Genomic DNA, 26,834 nt, shown 5'->3' with positions numbered 1-26,834 from the left:
TGGCCAATAAAGTCCTTTGGGAAATAATATGAAAAGGCCGACATGCAGCCAAATGTTAACAATAACCTCTGAAAATAATCTCACCAGATAAGATGAGCAATACTGTCAAAATTATGACTATTTCTGACCAGGATGATGTTGAAATTCACCACCACAGACTACAAAAATCAAAGGCCATGAGGTAAATAATCGTTGAGAAAACATATATGATATTTCTATTTCCACAACTACTTTTATCTCGTATTTCTACCTGCAATACCCTGATGGGCTACAAAGTACTCATATTATGTCAAGGTATACAATGCACATGTGCCTTTATAAGCAGTTGCAGTGTGTAGATGGGGTCAGTACATCTCACACATGCCAACGTGCCTACAGTCCCAGAAGAAGGTATGTTATGTCTGCTGTGTGCGCAGCTGCCAGGCATTTCCACACAGATGGCCCACTGGCATGGAACAATTCTTTAATTAAGGGGTTCCTCTCGACTACCAACCCTCCTCCCCCTTACCAAAACCACCACCTACCCTCCCTGTTTTTTTTTCTCCTATACGTTTAATGGAATTCCCCCAGCTTCAAAGGCAATTACAGTCCCACAGAGTTCACACAGAAATCCCCCCACACACACAAATGCACACTCTCAGGGATCACTTATTCCACATGTACACTTGGATTGTGGGCCATGATGTAAGTGTGGAAGGGTGGGTCACGTCTCAGCAGTATGTCACTTCTTTCTCCGGTAGCCGCTAAACGGTGGGAGCGCGTAAAAAGAGACACATGTAACTGCATCCATGTGTTGCGATTAGATCCAGACCAAACAACACTCAATGAAGTATTATAAGGGTATGCATAAGAGTCATTATTAGTGTGGCTTGGGTGGATTAGAAGAAGCAGATACACTATTGTACGACTCCTTTCTATTTTAATGTCTGAGTATTCCAGGTGCTCAGATTATTGTTTCTGTCTAGCTTTGTTGATTTTAAGTTTGCCCTTGTTACGGAATATACTGGCTGCCTGAAGTGAACTATTTTAATCATCTTAACTTTCAAGGACTCCGGATAAGAGTGTCGTGCAGGGAGCCTTATCTTGGAACATGCGTGTGTTGAAAAATTACATTTTCTTCGAATGGATTGTGGACGTAGAAACACTAAGTTGCTAAGTGAAACAAGCAGACATCTTTCCTGCGAACTAGCCTGTCGCCTCTAATCACTGTTTATTCAATCTCTTATCTTAGTCCTCGCTGTTTTTCTAGTGATGTCATCAGCCAAAATAGTAGGGGCTGGGAACTTCCAAGTCCTGAACTGGATACTAATCCTGTCTACTGCTGCATTAAAGGGCACTTTGCACTAATAAAGGCAAATCCTTTGAGAGGAAACGACATGGCTCATGTGCCAAAAAAACACTGCTCGCCTCACACCTGTGAAATCACTTCTAGCCCTTTTATGGGACTGTATCACGCTATTCCCTCATGTACTTTGTGGTACATACAATGTTGGTCCAGAATAACTTTTTCTCATTAGGGACACACACATAGATGAGTGAATTTGGCCGAAAGAGCCACGTCTGAGGCCATTTTTGTAGTTAGATATAATTTAGTGACAGTCTGCGTGTTATACAGTTGGAAAGACAGCAGACGAGTCACCTTTGGTGAAAAGAATCCTGCAGCTGACCCTTAAATAATGCTGGAGACCCAACCCTACTTTAAGCAGTAGTAATAGCTCAAATAACCAGCTTTCGCCATCAGCTATAAGTCAGCAGAAGCAGTTGCCACATGTGTTCAGGGAATACATAAATATATCAGCTGATCCACATTTCCCCCCCCATCACATTTTATCTCACGTCGTTATAGAGCAGAGCACCGCACAGCTTGAAAGAACATCATTTTGGAGGAATAAATAGTAAGGTGCTGCACATAAAGCTGGTGACATAACGGTTTCATGGCTGTCAACATTACAAGGCGCCTTACCACCCACTCTGCAGCCTGTACAGCAGGCACCAATTTCAGATTGGTTTCCCCTTAAAATAGATGCATGACCGCCACCGGGGGTCGTTAATATGTCATGGAAAAAAAGGGTTTGCGCGGATTTCATTGGTGGGTTAGAGGGCCAAAATGGGATTTCTAAACTTTATAGGATTCATTCTGGCTTTGTTGCAAATATTTGTTTGCCTGCTAACATAACTGACATTAAAAAAAGGAAAGGAAACCTCCATTTGGGAGCAGTCAGCGAGTCACAGCTATAGCCACAGCTTCACAGAGGGCTTCCCTTCCTTTACGTGGCTCCCGAAGCTGGAAACTGTGGCTCACCCGCTGCTTAAAGCGGTGTTACACGTTCCATATGTCATTTCCTAACCACAAGTGATTAGGTCATGTATGTACAGACCGATATATCCTGTGCATGCACACATGGCCACCTCCGCTTCAACATGTGGATGGTGGGCCGAGTGCCCTCATGTGTGACAGGGTTTGAAGGGGGGACGCTGATTGATGCAGTGTGTGGACTGTATGTAAAGGGCACTCCGGCTAAGTGATATGCCCCCAGAGTGCAATCAACATGTGTAAAATATGTAACTCTGATTGTTATGAACTTCCTGGTTGTGGTGGTGAGATGGTTAATGGAGTGGTGTGTTTCCAAAAGAGACCTAGATGTCATGGAGGTGGAAAGTAACTAAGTACATTTACTCAGTGCTGTACAATTTTGAGGTACTTGTACTTTACTGGAGTATTTCCATTTCCTGCTGCTTTATACTTCTACTCCACTTCATCTCAGAGGGAAATATTATACTTTTTACTCCACAACATGTATTTGATAACTTTAGTTACTTTGCAGATTAAGATTATATATAAAAAAATATGAATAAACTAATAAATTATCTAAATTAAAAAGCTACCCAACAGTGTATATATATATAACATTCAGGTGCATAATGAGTAGTATATTTTGAGACTAATACTTTTAACTTTTACTTAAGAAATACTTTGACTGCAGGACTTTTACTTGTAACATAATATTTCTACACTCTGGTATTACTAATTTTAGTTATGTAAAACACACGAGTACCTCTGGTTTCTACATGGAATCCCCTTTCAGTACTTTAACACCACACAGTATTCTTTCCTCCAAACACAGCTTCTTGAGAGGACTCTTAATTGAATTAGTATTAGTTTTATTTATGTAATAAAAGTTGTTAGTGTCAATCAGATGAGTTATTATCTTCATATCTCTTTTTGAAATAGAGGTGTTTACAACCACCGTCATCTGACAATAAAAAGCCATAGAAAGTACTTGATATCTTAAAATACTTAATGCCGTTCTAAAAAAACAGTGGGCTGTACATACTGTATATATTAAACATAGTATAATCACAGAATGTGTACTGTAGTGTCTGCTATACTCTATCTCTTACGCTGTCTTTTTATTTGACTTTACTTTGCCACATGATCCTTGTACTCTTCATTTATTATCGTATGTGTGGAAAACTAAGTTGTCAGTATTTCTACGACTATGTTACCTTGAACAAATTCCTGCCCTGTGAATTTGCAGAGCCATAAATGTGACTTGCTCAACAACACTTTCCAACAAGACTGAGATTCATTACTGTCTAAATAGTGAATATCTTTGGACTCAGCGTGTTAGAATAGCTGCTCCAACGTTTCTTTATGGATATTTCAGGTCTTATATGATATAACCCCTTGTTTCAAAACATTAATGAAATTCCTGCCATAGTTTATATACTAATACACTTTTTAAAAAGACTTTAAAACTTTTCTAGATTTCGTTAAATAGATTGAGGTACTTTTGTTGACTTCTTTGACGAGTTCTTTAAAAGATAAACGTTTCAGAAGTAATTTACAGTAACTACACAAAAAAATAGTAACTCTAAAGCCGAAAGAAGTACCGTTAAAAACACACTCTATGAAACTTAATACAACAAAGTACACAAGAACAGCAGCAGGAAATGATGCTACCCTTAACATCTGTACGTCTCCAATCCAATCAAGAGAACTATTTTAAAAAAAAAAGTTTTGAAAGTTTTTTTTCCCCTAAATTGAGAGCTTTGTTTTAAAGCCTACCTGCGCCGAAGGCTTTCCCGTCTTCACTGCCATAAGCTCATTATCTTCCCGTACAACACTCGACCCTCAACTCTTCCTCTGTGTGTGTGTCTCACTCTCTCGGTGCCTGTAATGTGGGCATTCCTGCAGTCAGACCTAACAATAAGGGATGTGCTCCCTGCCTATGGACCATTACATCATCAGCATGTCCTTATATGGAGCTTTGCATTGCAGAGGCTCGCAAGAAGGGGGTGTGCTTGCTCACATGTGTAACTGCGAGGTGCGTATTTCTCAGTGTTTGAGCGAGTCTGCTGAAGTAAGTGTTCAGCTAAAGGATGTGGCAGAGGAGAGGGAGAGGTTCTTCTTGACGTATGTAATGTGTGAAATATCTGGCCGGTCTCTCGATGCTCAGGAGGCAGGGCAGTAGGCGAAGAGAGACAAGGAGTTCGAGTTACAGTATTTCCTCCTGGCTCTTGTCAACATCAGTCATTTATTCAGCCGAGGAGGGAGGAAAAAAAGAATCGGCTTGCAACGTTAATGAGAAAATGTTGGAAGAGGATTTGTAATTGAAACCAAAGCTAAGGAACAAGACAAGACATGTAACACGTATCTTTGACGTATTAAAATGTGTATTCACCTTTAGCTTAGCATAAAGACTGGAAACAAAGGGACACAGCTAGCCTGAAGTAAATAACAAAACAACAGCGCTAAAGCTCATATCTCATATCTTGTTTGATTTATCCCTACAAAAATTAAAATAAATACAAATTTCACTTGCGCACAGTACTTGGCACTCCTAGTATATAGTTCGTCTTGCTGCCAACATTGCGAGAGTATCTGAGGCGAGGGTTGGGTCGCACCTGTGGGTGTGAAAGTGGCTTTAAGCTAATGGCTCCACAAACAAAATAATGGATTTTCATGCAGCAGTGTAATCGTAGCCAAAGCCAACACACGTTGCTCTTTATCAGTGGCACATTGTTCAGCTCACAATGCCTCAGTCTTTACTTTCATTATCAGATTGCTTTTACCGAACTCACGCATGTCTCAGGCTATAGCTGGCGACTAAATCCATCTTTTAAAAGTCTCAACATGCTGCGTCACCTATTGCCATATGCTTAGCTGAGAAAAATGTGCTTTGTTTATTCAAACAATGAGGCCGGTGACACTGCACGGTGCAGAAAACATCCGGGCGACTCAAGTAGCGACTTCCTGACAAACACGGTGCAGCAGTAGCAGGACCTCGTGCAGGACCTTGGTGACCAGGCGACGATGCATGACATGCAATGAGACAGCAAATTAGTCCCGAAAATCAGTCTGTAAAAACACAAAGTGTGTTCTGTCACTCTGTGCTCTCAGGCAGTATGTTGCAGCTAACTGATTCCAGCCGTACGAGCGAATAACAAGGGCAAGACTCTTCCTGTCTCTTGCCCACTAAATGAAATATGTCGTGGCTTCACAATGGCTGAGGTCACTGTTGCTAAATGTTACGAGTTCTGCCAACCGAGCTGAGGGACGGAGAGATTTGCTGGATTAATTTTAAAGCCGCACTCGGCAGGATTTTTATGTAAAAATACAAACATACATCTTTGACCCGCATAAGTAGTCAATCAACGCACGTCAAGCAGCCTGGCTTCATGGCTCGACTGAACTTCTGCCAGAAGCTACGTAGCCCGGTTGTCCCCTCTGTGCTATCATTCATTTCCAGCTTTAAAGGATGTAATTAGACATCAGAAGTCAAGTAATGATAGGAAACGAGGCTGGTTTGTTCAGCTTTAAGTCCACAAGCCATCTCTCAACCATCTTCTCAAACGTCTGGACAACTCTAAGTTCAGAAATGTAAACCAGAAAGCTTCCATCGTAGTGTACTCTTAAGCAAAATTGAATTAGTTGTTCTCCAAATGTTGACAAATACAACAAATGCCAGTGTAGACACTGTGTTTGGCAGATGGAGCAGCTTTTGTGAGTCACAGCCGGAGCCAGACTCACGGATTCCTAAAAAGAGGCAAACTGAAAACATGTGGCCCCTACGACTTGTGTAAAAACTTGCAATTAATCACAGTGCCTTCAACCAATTGGAGGAGGCTGCTGTTGGATGATAATGAATGAGGCTGTGTTGAAAAAGTTTGGATGGCCATCTTGTGCATGCAGCGCCGACAGAAGCCAAAGATAGCATTTGTGTTTGGTCAGCAACACGCCATGTTGCCTGTGCAAACACACCACATTTCATTTGGTTTGGAGAATACTGCAAGTCTTAAACTTGCCGTTCAATACACTGACCACTGTGATGAGGAAGACTTTTCTCGAAGCGCCGTATGGTAATTGTCACATGTGTTGTTGGAAGTCAGAGGCCCAGGAGATCAGAGGCTGGAGAGGTGGTTGAGCTCCCTGCTGGGACTGAAGTCTCAACTCTTTCCCGCTTCTTAAAGAAACCAGTTCCTGTGTCCACTCGAAAGTATGACAACTCGACTGCTGAGAGAGAATTTTCCCTGAATCACTCTTGAGCCTTTAAAGTAGCATCTTAATACTTTTCCACAAGGCCATAGGAATCAGGGAGCTGTAGTGCACACTTGGGTCAAGCAGGATTGATTTCAGGCAATTTAAAAGATTTCAGTGTCACGCAGACCAACAACTGAGCTCAAGCTCTTAACTATGATGTATTTTAGTTTTGCGCTCTCTCCCATTTCCTTGCAAACAACTGTTTGTTCTTGGAGCAAACAATTCAGTCATCCAAAATTAGGTTCTATTTCTGGATATGGACATATTCGGGGCCCAGAGAACTGTATACTTGAAACAGATGTCAGGGATCAAACACAAGAGCAGGCCACACAAACATGTTTGCTGTGACAAACCTCTGCCAAATGACAAATAGTGGTGGGATGAAGATGTTTTCTGTAACCTCTGTGGGATGACTATCGCGCTGACAATACAGAAAAGTATGTCGAGGTTTGGGATTTGGTTTGCATGAGCGACGTGTGCGGTTCGTCAAGGTGGTAGTTAAGTCCAGAGGGACGGTCCTTCGGCATTTCAACGCCCTGCCATGTTGTTCTCAGCTGAAAGTCCAAGAGTCAAAACATGAGCTACACGGATGAAATGTTGTAAAAATGAGCGCTGCATTCTGCCAAATCTTCTCGCCTGTACCTGCAACAAAATGTCAACAATTCAAGGAACTATATTCGGTCTGAATGACCACAAAGACTTGGCTTCTACCTTTAATGTCATATCAGGGAACAGATGATATGAGATATCCCTGATTTCTGTTACCTAAACAGTCTGCGACCAAACGTGACGAAAAGCACAGCTGTCATTCGAGCGCATTAGAGTGTTGTGAATGCGTGCAGGAAAAGACACCTGCCTGAGAGTTTGTAAGTGTGCGTGTGTGTGTGTGTGTGCGCGCGCGCTGGCTGGTACCTGATATCTAGCATGAATCTGATAAACCATTAATGACCAAACCAGATGGAGGCCAGATATTTCCTACCTCTGTGAGAGCTGCAGCAGTGAATGCTTGTCTGTGTGTCACACATTTCCACATATTTTTTTTTTTGTTTTGTTTTGTTGCCCTGCAGTGATATGTGTGTGTGTGTGTGTGTGTGTGAGTTCAGGAGCAGCAGAAGCAGACAAAGACAGAGACAAAGACACACACTCACCCTCTCCACCGAGCGTGATTTTGTGTTTGGTGTGATTTCTGATGCACATCAGACAAACCGTCTCAGGCGAGGCCTGGTCTTGCCCCGTGCACTCAGCGCTGCCTGACACACGCATGCTTGTGCGATAGGCACAGCCCGGGGCTGATTACCTGATAGATGACATCATCGACTTGTAATCAAATCCATATGTCTCCTTCCCTCATCCCTATCTCTCGGTCCGTCTCTATCTCTCGCTGGAATTCTGTAGCTCTTTTTATCCACCCATGATTTTGTCTCCACATTCCTCTTTCTGCTTGCTTTTCTTTTATTCCTTCTCCTCTCTTGTCTCTCTCTCTCTCGCTCCTTCACACTCTTTCTCCGTTTTTGTCTATCTGTCTCTTGTTTCTGATCTCAGCCTGGGCTTCGATGTTAAAATGTGATTTTCATTGCCTTTTAAGGCCAAAATCTGTTTTCATGGCCGACGGCCTTTTGTCCGTTGTTGTGAGGACATGTTGTTCAGTCTGTCTTTGCGCTCTCCCTCTTTTGACCTGCGTTCTCTTTTTCTTTCTTTTGTTATCTTCATGATATTGTCTCGTTTTCATGCAGTTCCTCCTTTACTCCATCATATTTTAGTCTGTGCACCAGGTGTGTGTACAAGCATGTATTTTTGTGTCTTTCTCTCGAATAAAAAGTGAGCTTGGGGACTGATCTTGACCTCTCACTCTATCTTTCTGCCAGCTGTAACCCAGGGGGAGGTTTGTAGCACTAAAGGCACGTCTGCTACCCTCTTAAAGATCAAATGTTTCACTGGGTTACTTTTCTTCTCCAGACACTTGTCGTTTCGAGGTGGGAGAGGTAGAGCACAGCCCATATTTCCTTCTCCTTGATGGAATCATCTTGTTGTTCTTCCCAACGTCAGCGTTTGGAACAGATAGTTCCTTTTAGCATAACAAATGAAACACGTCATGCCACCATGGAGTGATACAAGATTATAGGCAGGAATCAATCTTGCAGCCTCAGATTGAAGGGCTGGACCACGTAGACAGGCTGTAATTTACACGCTAACAACAGCTATTGCCTCACAAAGGATCACACGGGTAGTGAGAAAGTAAGAGAGGTGTGTGTGTGTGTAGTTGGCAGGGCAGTCGTGTGTCTGCTGCCTTCCATTGGTACAGCTGATAATCATTACCCCCCCAGCATTTGGACTTTTGATGTAAATCGCAACACTTAAGGAGGATGTTCCGCCCGCTGTTTGCACAGACGTGGTGGATTTCAAAGCAAACATCAACCACCGGCCTATGTGTACAGCAAGGCAACGACTTGGCATCAGCTGGCAAACAAATCAGATCGAGCAAATCAAACCCCGGCTCGTGCAAAACAAATTCACAAGAGCAAACTTAAAAAACAAAAACCTGTATTTCAGATAAAATCTGAGTATAACACGACATTTTCTGCACAATATTCTTTCGGCCTCTGCCCTTTAGACATTTTAAAGTATTCATACTTGGCTGTGAATCTCAGGAAGAAGGGAAGTGATACACATACACACGCTAATCTGTCAGGTGAGCAGGGTGGAGCTGCATCCAGAGACTCTTTGATGGGTTCCTGGTGGATTAGCATTGATCTCAAACGGTCTGCTCAGGCTCTCTAATCAGATTTCAAAGAGCTGCGCTTTCTCGTTGTCAAGTCGTAAAGCCTGACATTTTTCACACCTGCGTGCTTGTAGATCCACCTGTTAATCTATTCTTTCTATATCATGAACAGACACATCCATCCTCACCTATGTCCTAATCAGCCCATCTGTCTGCACCGAAACAAAGCTTGTATTTACTCAGTTAAAGATAACTGCACTTCAAAGCCTCAGTGCTGAGATGGTGTTTAGGGGGGGGCATACTAAATGCTAGTTCAGCCTGGAGAAATGACAGTGTGACCACGAGTCAATGCGTGAAGTTTTGAGGAAATGCATGAAGCATTTTCTTTGAATTCAGTAAACTGCAGCTAATCCCTCTGAGCTGAAGTAGTTTTCAGGTTTCTCTTTCCAAAACACATTTTCAGAACAAACTTCTGTTGAAATTCTCAAGTCTGCCATCGATGCTGTGTATCCAACTCCTACTTAAGATATCTGCCCCATTTACTCTTCCTCCGATTTATCTACAAACACTGTCCAGCATCTTTAAACACAGGAAATGGGTTTTCCTAATCTGGTCATCCTTTCACGACGGCATTAACGGATAAAATCCAAAAGCCCAGCGAAATACACTCCACTGATAGGGGTGTCACCACATTGCTATTTCAACACCGGCCTGACTAAAGGCACAGCTCCAAAGGCCGTCACACACACGGCTCAGCTTGAGTCAGAGGAGAGTGTGGATGAGCTGCGAAGCAACAAGTTGCACAAGGAAATGTTTTCATGTAACAGACATGAGAACACACTTTTGGCATTTAGATCGCAAGCCTCATCGTGCTATTCGAGGGAGGTTTACGTGTGAAAAACACAGTGTGTCAAAGTGTGCCTATGTAGGGCCTTTAGCTGGCATTGAGGAGTTCTTGTTCTTTGAGTTGGCACATAACAGGGATTCTGTACACTTTTGTTTGTCGGTGATTTATTGCCAGCTGCCCTTTTACTTTGATTAGCTATTATCTTCTTCATATTTGTTAGATACATAGTTAGAATAGTAGAGTATGTAGTAGACAGGTCAACAAAATCAAAATCCATTTTGTCCTTAATGTGTCTGAACAGAGAGGTTGTCGACTTTCGTAAGTATACTGAAGTGCATTCCCCTGCCTGTGCCACAGCAGTCTCTCTCCGGAGATGACACACCGCCGTCTCTCTCCAGATGTCCTCGTTCATCATTTATCTGAACCCTCTCATAAACGCGTTGGCTCTGTTCTCTTCCACCGACCTCGCATGACACACATCGTTTTTCAGAAATAATGGCGCACATGTGAGGGGATTAGAGCCATTGGAAAGAAATGACAGGTGATCTGTTACATTCACTGGAAAGATGGAAGATCGGATTACAACAAATAAAAAGATGTGGCAGGACTACATCACCAACAGTCCCCGCCTACCAGACATGTCTGACCGTTGCATAGATGATTCACATGAGTGTAACCTGCCACCTGTTTTAAGTTTGATGGACGCATCAAGACAAATGTCAAAAGTGTGCACAAACTTCTGCACATTCAGCCGACACGACAACAACTTGATTATTTAGCTCTTCCTCTCCTTCCCTCTCTCGTCTCTCTTTCTCTTCCTCCCTCCCGTCTTATCTTCCTGCTCTCCTCGGCAGCCTTTCCATCACAGCCAGCCAGCTGCTCCCTCCATCCCGGGATCCTCCCACTCGCTGCTCGCCTCTTTGTGTTCTGGAGGAATGTAAATGATAGTGATTCGGGATGTGGGGTGTGACGCTGGAATTTACTTAAGTGAGACAGAGCTGTGATGGACCGTGAGTCTGTCTTAGTGGGCGCGTTAGGGTGACATCACTCCCCTCCCAGAGAGCTCGGATTGGGCGGTTGTTTGGGATCCTGGACACAAGCTCTTTCTATTGTCTGCTCACTTCCTGTCCAGGCGTGCAGCTTTCATTATCCCAGTTACTTGGAAACTGGCCTAAAATTGCCTCTGACTCTTAATTAAAATGTGAGGAGAAGCAGACTGAGGCTCACACCGCTCAGCCGCCACGTCATCGTTTCAATTTCCCATGGATTGCTGTATGCCGTCCCAACGATGCTTGTCTTGGCAGCGTGTCGCCCTTTTGCTTCCCGTGGGTTCTTTCCTCACAAAATGATTGCCATGGAGTGTGTCACATTTAATTTAATTGAGTGATGCAAACAGCTTGAGTTTATCCTCTGTAAAATAGATGGATGCTTGATTGCACTTTGTGTTATACAAGCAGCTATTTAGTTGTCTCATGTCATGTATCTAGAGTCACAATGCAACATGATCTCATCCTCGTCATCCTCGTCGTATTTTGCCGCTTGCCTTTTGCATAGTAAATGACGCAGAAGGATTACGCGTGGTTAACGTCGTGAAACGCCGCTGGTTAGCTTGAGGCAAAACTAGGAAAAACAAGATGGTTTGGCATAATACAAGTCCTGAGTCCTGAGACAGGAAATGGATATCTTTTTTTAATGTTCTTCAGGTCACCTTTTATCCTGCAACCTGGTTTAGGTCCAGTCTGCTCCCTTTTGTAGCTGGTTTCAACCATGACTTTATGCCACGCCAGTCCATAAAATCTGAAACCACTCAGGGAAGTAAAGGAAGGAGCATGTTAGGGATACTGTGGTAAAGTGCAGCCCTGGTGTTTTCAGGTCTCTTGGCTGCATCAGGATCCCCGTGGCAGAAAACACTTCTAATGTTGATGAAGTGCACCGGCGGGATACCTCGGTTCACGTCGAGGGGCTGCCTGAGAGGCTCGGATCAGCAGCGTTATTAATTGAAAGGCCTGAATGTTGGATTTTAGCCCGTCTCTATTCTGGGTGATGTCACCGTCTGGATAGACACGACTAGCCTCACCTCAGTGACTGAACACAACACATGGCTCACATCTGGAGGGGTTCCAGAGAGGGGTTACAAGGTTTAGCTTTGTCCACTGGCTTCCAGTGTTGATGAGGATTGATGGTGATTTTATTTTATTTTAGTGCAATTAGCTCTGGCAGGAAGCCTAGTCTTGAGAGGTTTTACAAGATATTTAAAAAATGTAAAAAACATCTGTTGCCGTAGTTGCATGGATCTTTACATCTTTACTTCTGTCCTCTTGTTTTTTACATTTTGCAAATGCTAATAATTATATCGCTGGTCAATGAGATTTTCGTGAAGAACGAGTTTGTCGTGCAAAGTGATTTATGCTTTTTCGAGAAGGATCATAATTGCATTTTGCGTGACATGTTTTTCTGCAACATCTCCACTCTGCAGCATTATAGTGAACATATACACCTGGGAGGTTGCTAATGCAACAGCGGTCTCACACTGTTGGCTGCTCAGCCGCTCCACTTGAGTAGTCGGGTCTTAGCTGGGGCTTAAGCTCCCAAAGGTTGGCAATAACATTCCCATCACAAGCCTACTTTTCAACATTTGGTCTCCCAAAGGCACCAGGGCCTTGAGCTAGGGGAGCCTGGTGAAAAATAACTCCATGGACTCGAACCTAATCCCAAATCAGTTTTTCATTTGATCCTAAAATTTGCATTTAATTTGACCCTTCCCAAGCAAGAGAAAGGCTTCCATTCAAAGTGTAATATTAAAATGCGGATGCCGTGCGGTTCGTTTGAAATGACGCCAAGGCCTAGCAGAGCAAAAGCATAGCTGCTAAATCTGATTTTTATGATATTTTGGCTTGAGCATAAAACTGGCTGTAATATACGGCTTCTCGAAATGTGAGCTCATATTTTCTTTGTTTGCACCTCAGGAATGAGCTCATGCTATACTTACATTAAATTAGAGAGATCCAGGCATAGCATTTATTCTCTCTTGTGTTTGCTCTTTGTCCAGACCGCAGATACCGTACCTCCTCCATGGCACGCTTAAACTTTACAAGAGCCCTCCTGTTGGATGCTTTTACACAGATTATAGGTGATATGAGGAGATATTCTCTGCACTGGCACTGTGGCACTTCAATACTTTGTGGGCTGATAATAAACAAAACATTAGTGTCTTCTGGAGGAATGAGATGAGGAACTACAGAGTAAAGAAACTAGAACAAATAAAGCATAAAACATTTAATGTCACAGTCAGCTCTGCAGAAGCCTCGTAAGGGTTTAGTATCCAACCTTACTTGTCTCCTTGCTGACATGGATACTTCCCCTTTCTTCCACTACACTAAACCATGAGAGGCTCCTGAAACTGGATAGACCCTTTAAACCGTTTTTCCACCCTTTAGTCATGCTTCCCACCCACCCTTCTTCACCTCTGCCAGGAGGATTTGCTCGGTTTCAAGCCCAAAAACATTTGTCCTGAGATATCAGCCCCTGGACTTTCAGAAAAAGTCTGATTTCATTTCACGAATCTTTTTATGGTGGAGCACACAAACAATTTTAAATCCTGCTGCAACCCCTTAAAAAAAAGCAATCATCTCCCGGACGTCTTTATCCTTCAGGGGTCAGCCAGCAGTTCATGGCTCACTGACCTCACCAGGTCAACGCAGCATTGGGATAGGAGTTTTCTGAGTAAATCTAAGTTGACTGCATATACTTTAATCTTGGAAAAATACAGTGTAATTGAGGTTTTGGGCTTGGATCAAAAAGACGGTTTTACTTTGGAAAATGACCGAGTGCGGTTCAGAGTTTTGGGCGGAGGAAGGGAAGGTGGATGTTTGTTTGTTTTGCTGTTATGACACTGCAGCTCAAAACGTGTATTCTCATAACTTATCAACCCTGGAGCCATCAGAGTTGTTGCACTGGTGTATTAATTAGCTCTGCTCTGGTCTCATCTCCTGCCACAAAACGACTTTGAGGATTTGGTTTCCTGTTAAGTCATGCACATTATGGAGAGTTAAATTACATCTCTGCGGAGGCTCGGTAGGCTTGTAAAACATTAAACTGTTAAACATTGCTTCCACATGTTTTATACAAATATTTCTCATGACATTACTCACAGCTACATAATGGTTAAATTAGAAGGATTTCCTTCAGATATTTCTAAAATCATTTGTTACTATTGAGGGAACGGTGTGTCTGAAAAGATAATGTTTACCCTCGTATCTCAGCCTTGTAACAGCCCAGTGCCAGCTATTCTCCAGTCTCGTAGCCTTACAGCAACGCCTTCTCATCAATCATCTCCAGCACCTTGCATCGGATCTGGGCGGAGGGAATTTAAAACCCAACTGTGGCTCTTATTTCCTGGTTGGTCTGAGAGTCCTGTCAAAGCCCAGGATGCACTGCGACACGGTGGTCCCTCTGACAGCTCTCTATTGTTCTCCGCCAAACAGTCAATCCCCAAAGTTTTACATTTTGGTCTCCATATCACATCTTGACACCCGACCACCTCAGTCTCGACAGGTCCTCTAATACAGCCTCCCACAACAACCATCAACTTTTACCTCCACTCACTTTTTTTACATCTTTAAATTCCTTTGAGATGATGAATGTTAAACATCGTACCCGATACAAGAAGATCCAATTCCCTTAGCCACCAATAAAGAGCTGTAATTACTAAGAACCAAAAGCAGTGGCTTTGTTTTCCAGACAAACTTCGTCAAGGAAAAGTAAATGAAACCCTGCTCCCTGTAAACATCCGTCATTACCAGTCAGCCCCTCTAAATCAGGTGCTTTAAAGTTACAAGAGCTATTTCCAATTTTACTCAAATCCCATAAAATCCCTGCAGACACAATGACTCAAGAAGTGGATCTTTTACTGGATGTCAAAATATTTATCTAAAAATAAATATACATATTCCAATACGGTTAAGAAGGTAAAAAAAATATAAAATTCTATTTTGTGTTGTATTGTTTGTTGAGGCCGTGTTGTCGTTTAAGGTGAGGTGAAAAGCATAAATCACTGCTTTGCCTATACAGCAAGATGAGTGACGTGTGGTGGGGTGTGAACTTCCCGAATGAGAGGGAGGACTTGTAGGCAACGATTTCCATTGTGTAATGTAGTGAGAGAAAAAAAAAAAAGATAACTGAAAGCAATCCTCTTTTTGTGCCAAAAACAGTCCCCTGGGCAGGGTTTTATTGCCTGTAAGGCTCGGCTAAAATGACTCTTCCTCCCACTGGTTGAAACAGGATATGAGGTCATGAGTTGCGCTGACACAAACGTCCTGAGTGGACTCATCTGCCAAGGTGTTGCCAGAATACCTTTTTTGTAATATATTCTTAAACACTTTATTTTATCTCCCCATTTAGTATTTATAAGCAAAAATAAAATGGTTATTTAATTTAGCTTATAATTAATTTTATTTAATTGTTATTATTATTATTATTATTATGTTGCAGGCAGAGATCAAGTCTTTAAGTTTGTATATAATGACTTGAAGCTTCCATAACTGGTGTATAAACAATTTAATGATTATCAATATAATGAAGTATGTATCATACTTATATTTATTATTGAAGTATATATTTTTTCATTTAAAAAACGTTTTTTTACTCCACCCACTGTTGAATCTATGCAATGTGGCCCAAAGCTCTGGTACAAATGTAGTAAGTGGACCGTGAGTCCATTTTAGAGCACATTTATAATCGTGTTCTTTACACATTATCATGCTGCATACAGTATCCATAAATATAACACCAGCTTTGTAATACCATTATTAATTATCCATTAACTGTTTACACACCATAATAATCCTTGACAAATACATTCATAAATACTTAGAAATGACCTGCTTACAACTACATAATGTGTTGAAATCAATCCATGTACGGCGTTTGAATACCAAATATGTAATTACTATATATTCCATCATGTTAACGGCCTGCTACAGCACAGCAGCAATCCTGTCTTTGTTCAAAACAAAAGGGGGGAAATGTCACCACATTGATTCACTTTCCCTGTTTGCACAATCCACCGAGGCCACGTCCAGATAGCCCATTCCCCACAATGAGACATTTGAGTTGGCAGATCCAGGCGGGCTCTTCCCTCCCTCCATATTTCACTCACTATCTCGACACCGAGTTGGCTGCGAGCGCAGGCACAGGCTCATTGTTCAGACGCTGCAGCTGCCAGCTACCAGGACGTAATGTGCAAGTTTCTTGCTGTCGCTTCCTTGCAGCCTGACAGGACGGGAGGGAAAAATTGCTTCCCTTTGACCATGTTTTGCCAAGCTGTAACTCAACAAGGTGTCTGCCAGAACAAATGTGAGAAGAAGGTAAATCGGAGAGGTTAGCCCTCGCTGGCGGGTCAATGTATCCTCTGCAATGTCAAGCTCGGATGTCGTTCTTTGGATTCTCTCCGTTGCCTGTTGCAATTTGAGTCCCGCCATCATTCGCTGTCTCCAGCTCTGGCAGAGGCCCCGCACGGTTCACAGCAAGCGTAGAAATGTCATGCTAACTCTACATTAGCTGCATTTTTTTACTCCTTGACCCCGGCCCTCCGCCCTCGCTGCTATTTCCTTTCACACATAGAAGATTGGCTCGTTCGTCACTCGTGCAGCTTCCCAGTCACCAGAATCATTTGTCAAGCTCTGTCCAGTGGACTATTCAGTTCTTTCTGTTTTTATTTTTTTTTCCAAACGCTGACAGACGTTACAAATAATCCGTCTTAAGAACACTGTGGCTCAATTTGACTGCAATATTTCATGTGTTGTCAAACAGATGCCATTTTGCCATCAACAAAGCACCACGTCACTGCAGAGACACGATCCAGTCTGATAACGCAGCCCCATACTGAGGCTTACACGTCTTAAAAACAGAAAAATGCACTTTAACATACATACTGGTTAGAAAAATGACTTTTCCCACAGTGTTACAGCAGAAAATATGCCTTTATTTGGCCACCTTCTGCACTCCTGTCTGTGAAACGAGAAGCTGATTTAATAGATTTCTTCAAATTATTCCACACTTACTCTACAAAACCAGTGAAAAGACTTTCCCAGAACAGAAATAGCATACAGTACAGCATTTAAGTTCTATTTTAAGGCTTCTCTCCTTTTAAAGCAAGTTTTGAAAAAGGTTGGAAAATAACGAGCAGCGAGTCTCGCGTCCTTGTGGTCGGTGAGGTCTAATCGCTGCATTCTGTCAGGGAGATGTAATCACATTACGCCATGCAATGACGACTCTCGGGGCCTAATTACCACCTAGTTTGCAGATGTAGCGGAGTAATACTTTGACAGTCTCGCACACACACTTTAAATAAGGGTGCACACATAAAAATACGCTTTTATGTGCGTGGTGTCTGTTTTGTGTTACTGCCTTTTGCCCTCTGACATCTATTGATGCACCGCTACCGGCACATCTGCAGCGCAGAGTTGCTCTGCATCTGTGAGTGTTGGTGCACCTTAAGATTACCTTCATATTTTAGCTGTGAAATAATTCCATGACTAAACAAAAACATTATAAAACACACAAAATAAAACTTTGTTAGTCTTTCCACTGGTCCAATAATCAACTCTGGTTTGAGAGTTTGAAAGAGGGACTGAATAAGTAACAGATATTAAAAAAAGAAGAAATGACGACAACAGCTGTCTTGGTTTTACTAACCCTGTTCTCGAATTTTGGTTGGAAAAGGGTATAACGGAAGGAAAACAGTTTTTCAAATAAATCACTCTGCAGGCAGAGTCAGTGTCTTACAGTTTATAGATAACGTTGTGCAGTTCAACAGCTTTAAAGGTTAAAGGGAAAGAAAAAGAGGATGAGTTGCCTTGTGTTAATACCATCAGCCTTGTCACAGTAGAGTCAGACAAATGAGCCAGAGGTGGAGGAGACTGTGGAGCGTTCTGCTCCTTATCTGGCCAAAGCAGAAGAAGGAGTGTTGGCTGACCAGCCCAAATTAGGTCAGTGGCCACTCAGTTTTTCCTACGATGTGGAAATGATAGTGACGAGTGTCTAGATACACAAGCAGAGCATTCCATGTTCCCATCCCATCAATACTTGTATATCATACCCCAAAACCCAAATCTGAACTTCAAATTTAATTCTACGTTGCATAATGATGTCAAATGTCGGTGACTGACAGTACATATGGTGCCCTATATAGTAAATACGGAGTGATTTTAGATACAGCAGTTCTCTAACTTGGTTCAATTAAGTTCCATCTGTGAAGCCAATCAGTGCTCAGAACGAACACAGGAGGACCAATCAGATTCAGCGCCTTCAGCACGTTGCCTCACGGTTCTGTGACTGCAGTTGAAGGAGCTGAGAAGATATGAAATGATGCTTAAACTGAGATTTTGAGACGTTAAATATGTTTGTGTTATCAAATAAATGATCAAGGCAAAGTTAACTTCATGATTGATTAATTAATGAAAAATTCCAACTTGGTATTGGTATTTTTAAACTAGTTTTTAATCACATTAGCTACAATGCTAGTCAATCACACAGGTGCCGCTGTTTGTTATCACCAGTAACTTAAGTTGTGACTGTTGAGTTGCAGCAGTTCGCAAGAATATACTTTATTGTTAAAGTCACAGGGACTACTTAAAGAACAACAATTTAGATCAAAATGTTGCTGTCAAATAAATGCATTTAATTAGAAAATACAGTCTTTCCCTCTGACATTTATTGAGGTTGAAATAAATGTACTTAATTACTTTCCACCACCGACTACTGATGAAAAAAATCCAATTTTCCTTTATGAACACATCAGCTGTAAATCTTCTTGAAACCTTTTTTCTAATGATTGTCATGAAGGCCAGAACATCACATCATTTCTGGCAACGGCGCCACCGTGACATCAACAGCTATCCCATAAATCTGTGCACTGCAAAGTCTTTTCCGTCGTTCCTTCTGTGTTGCCCTTCTCTTTCTGGATTCACTTTGTCCATAAAGTCAGCGTTTAGTTGCATATTTGTCGTCTAAACTAGACGACGTTCTCATAACGTTTTGGAGAACTCCAGCGATGAACTGACGCATTTGTCAGAATGTGTTTCGAGTGTGAAGAAGTGGCTGCACGTTGTGTGTGTGTGTGTGTGTGCGTAGAGGCTGTCGCTGAATGTGTCATGTTGGTGTGATTCCTGACCTCAACACGGGGGCACGCTGGTGGGGCTTCAAAAGAGTACAACTGCAAATATCTGAGTCACGTCATATGCTGCAGTCAGAGCGGGGAGTAGCTTTCCTTCCCATAAAAGGAAAGGTTTCAAAAACGCGTGCTTTTCCTGTACCAACATTTAACAAACAGAACATATGTTTCCCGAAAGTTTAGAATGTCTGAGTTTGAAACTGACCAGACAATCTCTCCTAAAACATATCTCATCTTCTCATTTATCATATCAAAAAGTTTGAAGCTGGCTTTGAGCAGGAATGTATAAAATGCACCAGGCTGAGACATCTTTGGGAGGAATACAGGTGTGCTCCTCAGCAATCACACGTCGGCTACAGTTGATGAATGAGGCAGATTTCTGTCTCCTCACCAACAGTTTTAGGAGTACTGATATCTTAACAACGCAAAGGTGAAGACAGATCCTGCTCATGCACGCACTGGAATATGTGTGTAAACAGCAAAAACATCTGCTTGACAACTTCCTAAAACACTGTATAACTGTTTTTTTTGTGCAAAGTTTACAACCTCGAAGGTGAACCGGCAGAGACGGGAACAGTAATAATTAATAACCCCCCAAAAAAATTACAGATCGCTGTGCTGTGTTTCAAAAGAACAGGGCAGGTCCGGGTAATAAGTATCTCAGCGATGGTGAGGACATCGCCGAAGAATGTTCTCCATCGGATCCACACTAGTGACGTCACCACCGCTGCAGTTAAGTCAACCAGATGGCATGAAGATATATTGTGTGCCCTGCAGATCATTAAGACGAGGAAGTGCGGTGTCACGTTAGCAGCTACTGTGCTCCCCCCTAATGATAATAATAATAAATACTGATTATAAGTTATTGTGCCAGTACATTACGTCAACACGTTTGTTTCATATCCTCTGCGGACTGTTTTCCCATCACACCCTTTGTTTCTATGGCAGGTTCACAGCTATTGAACACGCTCATGAAGGCCCTGATGCATTGTGCAAGCGTGATGACTGATAAAATACAGGAAATGGTGGGAAAGTACGCACATTTTATTAATGTGAATCATAAAATGTTGCTGAAATAGTGACATTCAACAAGTCACAGACATCTGATTTCAAAATGTTTCAGCTGTCGTGTAGCCCAGGATCATATTGGCAATAATGTCAACCATGCAAGTGAGACTTCCATCCAAAGAAACCTGGATTCAGCAACACTAGACCTTTTGCCTCCCTTCAGTATAAAATGATCCCAGACCAGCTGGCTTGGTAAACATGAGGACGCTGTGTGCATTTTACTGCCATTACATCACGGCAGTTCTGCCGCGCTTCCAAGTTCATGTTCCCGTTCCTGTCATCCGGAGACATCAGCTCGTGTAGCTTTAAAGGGTAACGATAGCAGGGGGCTCGTATTTCCACGCGGCCTCTCTGGGTTCAGTGCATCACATGTCAACATGAGCTGAACTCCCCCACACACTGACTTCAGTCAGTATGATCCGAACGTGAGCCGGGATTCAAGTTTTGTTACGCTATGCATGAAATCAGAGGATACAGATGGTCATAAAACGAGTTTCTGTGCAGAAGAACAAAGGCGAGCAAAATGCCTGCTGTGGCGAAGCTGTACGCAGCGTGTGTGTGTGTGTGTGTGTGTGTGTGTGTGTGTGTGTGTGTGTGTGTGTGTGCGCGTGCGCGCTGAAGTCATGTCGTAGGTAACATCTGTTGATGGTTAAGATGCCGCTCTCGCTCTCACACCCCTGCTGCTCCTGCAGTATCTGGCGCGTGATGAGGTCATCACTCATGGACGGCCGCTTGATCGCCAATTAATCGGAGGGGAGCCGGGCTCCCCCCCAGCCCCCCTGCCCAGATTAACTTGCTTTTTAGGGGCTTCCAGGGTGAAACAGTCAGCAGTCGGAGTCAAAACCCTGCTATGATATAAGGTCAGAATAGAAAAGGCAACAGCAGGAGGGATGTTTATAATTGTACAGCGCGAGTGTGTGCTTTTAAAGAGGGTTTTCTCCAGGTTACTCCAGGATGTGAGCACAACTTTCCAGGACCCAGTAAAAGGAAATGATTATATCCAGCTAAACTGCATCATTCAACAACGCATTAACCAGAGTGACATTAAAGCCCAGTGCGACCTGGTGCCTCTCGTACTGTACGTGTCGAGCCGTGGCTGCCGGTCTCACAACACAGAGAGCTGCTTCAGCTCTCCTTAAACAAGTGATAAGTAGAGTTTCCTCTTGAAGGGCAAAGCTATTTTGGGGTTTTCAGTTTTTCTAGCCCTCTGTAATAATGTTTTGGACGGAGTGCAGAGCAGAACAGAAGCCGCTGAACAAACTCTGGGTTTTGTGCTCGGGTGAAGGACTGAAATGCCGTTTACTCAAGCTCCTCAGGGATTCTTTGTTTCTTCCCGAGGCTGCCTTGATGCCATGTCTACCTCTACATCTTTAGAGGAGTAGTGGGCTGTTACATGAAAGAAATGTATCTTCTTGTTAAAACGTTTTTCGTGATCAGCACTGGAGGTTTTGACAGCACATGGGAGTTCATCCCCAATTTTATTGGCTGCTGGACTGCAAGTTTTAAAAGATAAGTCAGTTTGTTTCCGCTTGCGTCTGATTTAGTTTTGTTCTGGGAACACAGGGACATCACTAAAACGGTACTGGTATTAGTACAAGCTTGTAACCTTATAGTCGATACCGAGGTGTAGTCTCAAGCGAGGGTTGTCTGGACAAACATCTCAGGGAGGGAATGAGGTATTAGAGGACACCTTCTGCACACACACCTAATACCTTTACACATGACACACGCCTAAGTCTGCACTCAGCTACGTAATCAGCGTTACGTCCACCTGCTGAGGACAGATGACAACATACTGAACACATACTTGCGTCTATGTACTTTTACTCACGCTGACGTCTGCTGTCGAACCTGAGGCTGAAAATATACACCCTCATCAACTATTTCCCTGGTAATCTGGCGTCTTGTTGAGCATGCAGAGTGATTGATGCTTCTCAGAGCCATTAGCTTCGTTTTTCTTTTTTGCTCTCCTCTCAGTCATATAAATCTTTCGCTTTTTCTCACGCGGTAATTAGCTGGACCCTGGACAGAGGCCTATTTTTCATGGCAGCCTTTTCCTTCCTGATCTGCCCGGTGACAAAGCGCAGGCCGCCGTCACACAGTCCGCCGGTCCAACTCAAACATTCTGCTGCGGCTAAAGTGCAATGAGGTGATAGACGATATGAAATGTTACGTTATGAAATGAAATGTATGGTGAGTTTTGTGTGTGTGTGTGTGTGATATTGCTGAGGAAGCAGTAAACAGAACACTGCAAGTGACTGCTCTGTATTTGACATCCACAGAAGAGACGCGTTTCCACCTCATTTAACACGTTATAAAACGGCAGCATAGACAATCTGATCGTCAAGTGTGCCTCGCTCTGAGCTGCTGCCTCTGAGCTTCGGTTGCACTTCAGCTCTGAAGAGCATGCTGACATCGACGCATGAAGACGCATCGTACCGTCAGGGCAGAGGAGATGACGGATGAAATAAGAGCGCTGCATCAGTCGTAGTTTCTTTGTTGGAAGACTGCCATCTTTTCTCAGTGACTTCCTGGTGTTAACTCGTACACTGACCTCTCGCGCTCCTGCTCCAGCAGGTTGGTGAACTCGTCGCTCTTCTTCATGAACTCTCCGTGGTTCCTCTTCTCGTCCTCCAGCTTGTACAGGGCCTGTTTGTGCGACTGCTCCACCATCAACAGCTGCTCCAGCATCCGCCGGTGCGTCTCCCTCTGCTTCTCCACTAACTTGTCCAGCTGTGGGGGCAGCACATAGAAAACACCTGTCACATCTGGACTGCTCTGTGACACTGTCACTGAGGGTGTTTCAGACCCTATATAGAGTCTTTTAATTGAGAGTTGGTGTTACCTCGACCATGGGCCTCTCGTAGATGTCCTCCTGGAAGACGTCAGCCTTGCCCTGGATGGCGTCCCTCTGCAGGGACTGCAGGACTGTCTGTGGTGTGACAAAGCCATATTTGGCCTCCAGCAGGGCCATGTCCATTTTCTCTGCCTTCAGCACTGTGATCACCTCATCTCTGGCCTGCAGTGGGGGAAGAAAGGGGCATTTGGTTAGACTCAACTTTGTGAAACAGGATTAACAAACAGCAGACTTCAAATATGCAGCAGCAGGATTACGTTTTAGCAGGAGAGACCTTTTAAATATTATATATATTTGCTTTTCTCTACCTTGTATCTAGCTTCTTTAACCTCAGTGATAATGCAGACTTTGCCATGTTCCTATCATACAATAACATTGATTGATTCCTGGATCCAGAGCTGGAATGACAGGAAGTAGCCTCAGCTGTTGGCTGTCTATTAACACAGGCTTTTAGTCTTTCTCAAGTGCCCACTGAGCCACCGTGTCTGACTCTATGTCTGACTGGGGCCAGTGCCATGTCTGCTGTTCCCAGGGCCCAGTCATCTCTCCAGTCTGGATTACCTGCAGCTCTCCCTCCAGCAAGCTCAGTAGAAAGACGAGGTCATCTCGGGAAAGGTCCCTGCCCTTCTCCCTCCGACCTGCTTTCGCAGCTCCGCTGGCGCTGCTACTCCCACTCTCACTCCCACCAGCACAGGTGCTGTTCTTGGCCGTCTTGCGATTCCGCTGAATGGTGCCGGTGTCGTCCGGCGGCTCCCGGTGTCGGCTGCGGCGCTCGGCCCTTCCCGAGGGCTCCACTCGCTCTACAGATCGCTTGCGTGTGTCCGCCTGCTGCTGCGCCGCCTTGACCTTGGTTATGTCCTCCAGACTGTTGCTACGGGATCGCATGTTCCTCGACCTGTTGAACGAATGGAAGATCGAAGAATGAGGCTGTTTTTTTTATATCCTTCATCCAGACGCACACACTGCACCACGTCTCCTGTTAGTGTCTAAGTGTCTTGCATTAGTCTTGTGTGTCTTGTGAATCGAATGCATTATTTATCTTTGCATTAAGTTAAAACGGAGGCAACACAACAAACAGAATACATAATGTGCCACATTTGAATCCATGACCTTGACTTTTAAGGGCTTAAACTAACGCTGAACAGTCTCAGATGCTCTTACACTGTCATGTGTAATCAATCTGTGATGTTTGTTTCCTTCCAGGAGTTACTGTGTGACTGAGATACCTTGATTTACATTTTCTGGCCAGATGATTCAGGCATTACTGGGCATGGATGCCACTTTTACTTAAACTGCTTCACTCATTGACGTCTTTTCTATTTTTCAAACAAACCCGACAAATCCCAAGAAATAAGAAAAACCCTCCGCAGTGAGCACAGACATGTACTGTGAGGTACATGTCCAGAAGCAGTAGAACTGTTTACGTCTGTGCTTGTAAATCCTTGGAGTTTGTGCATGTCTGAACATAACTTTTGTTTCATGCACGTGCAATTGGATCTCGTCACACCGTGCTGAGCCGTAAACTAGACCTAAGTACAGTTACACATATAGCGCAGCAGCATGTCGTCATTGCCTGTCAATCATTAGTCACTGGCAAAATATGCCACAAAGTCTCTTTTTTGGACCCCAGACTTTAAGTCCTGTCGTTATGAATTACCCAACGTTGCCAACCGTCATTCACGGTTAATGAATTTTCACGCAATGTGTCATTTTCGACGGTAAAAAAGGGCGGCTTAAATCAGTCCCGCCAGAGGATTTAAGCGCTGTGGTCGTCTTGTGTACCTACTTTGTCTTTTTTACAGATGATAATAGGTGGTCCGATGTGTTTGAGCCCGGTGAGTGATCGGAAAAGAAACGGTGACATCAGAGTAGATAAACAGCATCGTGGCTTCCTACCAAGGTTTGCTTGGAGTGTATAGTTTGTCTTTGTGACATCTGGTTCATGAATGGGCCTTTCAGTGACTCACTGATTTAGATAAATCAAAAGATGATAAATAGATGAACGCTGTAAGCTGCAGACTCGCGGGCAAAGCAACTGTAAGCTCCTTTGTCAAGTTAGTGTCGTTTTTCAGCGTTATGCTCAGCTAAAGTAAATATATTCAAAAGGCAAAGCAGGACTGAGATGAAAACATGCTGAAACTCATTTGTACGAGTGTTTGATGTGAGAGAAGGCATTACATCATCCATCCGTTTGGAATCATATCAAATTGTTTCCAGCTCAAAGGTTTGTGTTCTGGCTGAAGACAGAATTTCACAACAGTACCTGACTTTCATTTTGTCATTTGTCAAGAATTGTCATCTGACAGGCAACACACAAAACATGTAGATCTTAGATTTACTTCTGAAGATGAATGTTGAATTGCTCCACGTCGTTCTAAAAGCTCGTAAATGGTGATGATTCGTTGGCCATTAGGTAACTTAAAAACGCTAAAGTATCTCTTGAGCCATGACGAACCCCGTGAAGAGGAACCGCTCCCTATGTACGACAGGAATGGCTAAGCTAACAAAAACACAACTTCTTAGCTTCAGGTGACACACACTGATACAAATATAGTCACAAATATTTTATTACATTCCTGCTAATAGGTCGCCGATCGTAAATGCTTCACTCTGGACTTAAAGTAAAAGATACTTCTTCCAGCACTACTTTGCAAGTTAATATTTTCAGCCTCAGTGCAGTTGCCGCTGAGACAGGAACGAAGATCTCACCACTCCAACCTAAATTTCCTAATTGGACTTTTGCGAAACAATATGTGCAAGACTCCTGCAGTGTGTGTGCAGCCTCCGTGTGAGGCCCTCTGACAGTTTATGAGTAAGAAAGATGGCTGAGTGACTGCATTGTGCACACTCTCGGCAAGGCGCCACATGATTCAGAGCTGAGGTAATTCCCTGCAGTCTAAGACAGACTCCACATCGACTTAGTCAGAGATCGGGGCTACAGGCGATGGAATGAACAGTGTGTGTTTGTACAGATGTAGGTGATGGACATTCATATCGTTCATGTACAATATGTTTGTAACCTTCCCTTCATTAGAACAGTATGTAACCCCTCTAATGAGTAACTAGACACATAATTAAATCAGCTGTCAGTTACTCCTGCACAACGGCAGCCTGTTGCCATGATGCAACACACACACACACACACAGATGCTCACACTGACACACGCATGGATAAAAAGCTGCTGGATACAGACGTGAGCAGAGATTGTGCAACAAATTCGAGGGTCGCAGACGCGTAACGCGGCCCCGCCGGGAGTCCGACATGTGCAAGTATCGCGTATCTGCAGAATCTCCAAGATAGATCAGAAATGTATCACATAGTTCATAGAATGGTTCACTGAGGGGACAGGAAAACAGCTTCGTATTGGATCCGACGGATCTCCAACTCGGTCCATTACTGTCGTGGTCGGAGTCGAATGAATAGTTTTGAGATCGGTGTTACGTCACTGGTGAGCGCTCCTGATGGTCCTGAAAAGAAGTGAAATACTGGAATGGTGAGCAAGAGTTTAGAAAATCTGACCCAAGCTTTTCTGATTTGTGTTCATGGACTGAAAGGTGTTTTGACCGTAGTTCAAAACACCTTTCTTTCATTACCAATTTGTCATTTGAAGATTTTAATGAGATCAA

At 43.3% G+C, this 26,834-nt stretch overlaps 1 protein-coding gene across 1 annotated transcript in view; it reads right to left on the bottom strand.

Annotated features, from left to right (window-relative positions):
* The window catches only part of filip1l (filamin A interacting protein 1-like), a 32,560-nt gene extending 8,468 nt beyond the window's left edge, over positions 1-24,092 (bottom strand). Inside the window, exons 1-3 of the mRNA XM_076094605.1 lie at positions 23,769-24,092; positions 23,196-23,369; positions 22,905-23,083 (exon numbers count right to left, since the gene is read on the bottom strand). Coding sequence (XP_075950720.1) covers positions 22,905-23,083; positions 23,196-23,369; positions 23,769-24,092 — 677 coding nt within the window. The remainder of the gene's footprint in view (positions 1-22,904; positions 23,084-23,195; positions 23,370-23,768) is intronic.
* Positions 24,093-26,834: the final 2,742 nt, after the last annotated feature.

Source organism: Anarhichas minor, unplaced genomic scaffold (assembly GCF_050575085.1).
Source record: "Anarhichas minor isolate MPS153535 unplaced genomic scaffold, ASM5057508v1 ptg000018l, whole genome shotgun sequence".
Taxonomy (NCBI): domain Eukaryota; kingdom Metazoa; phylum Chordata; class Actinopteri; order Perciformes; family Anarhichadidae; genus Anarhichas; species Anarhichas minor.
This window is presented reverse-complemented; position numbering and strand designations above follow the sequence as displayed.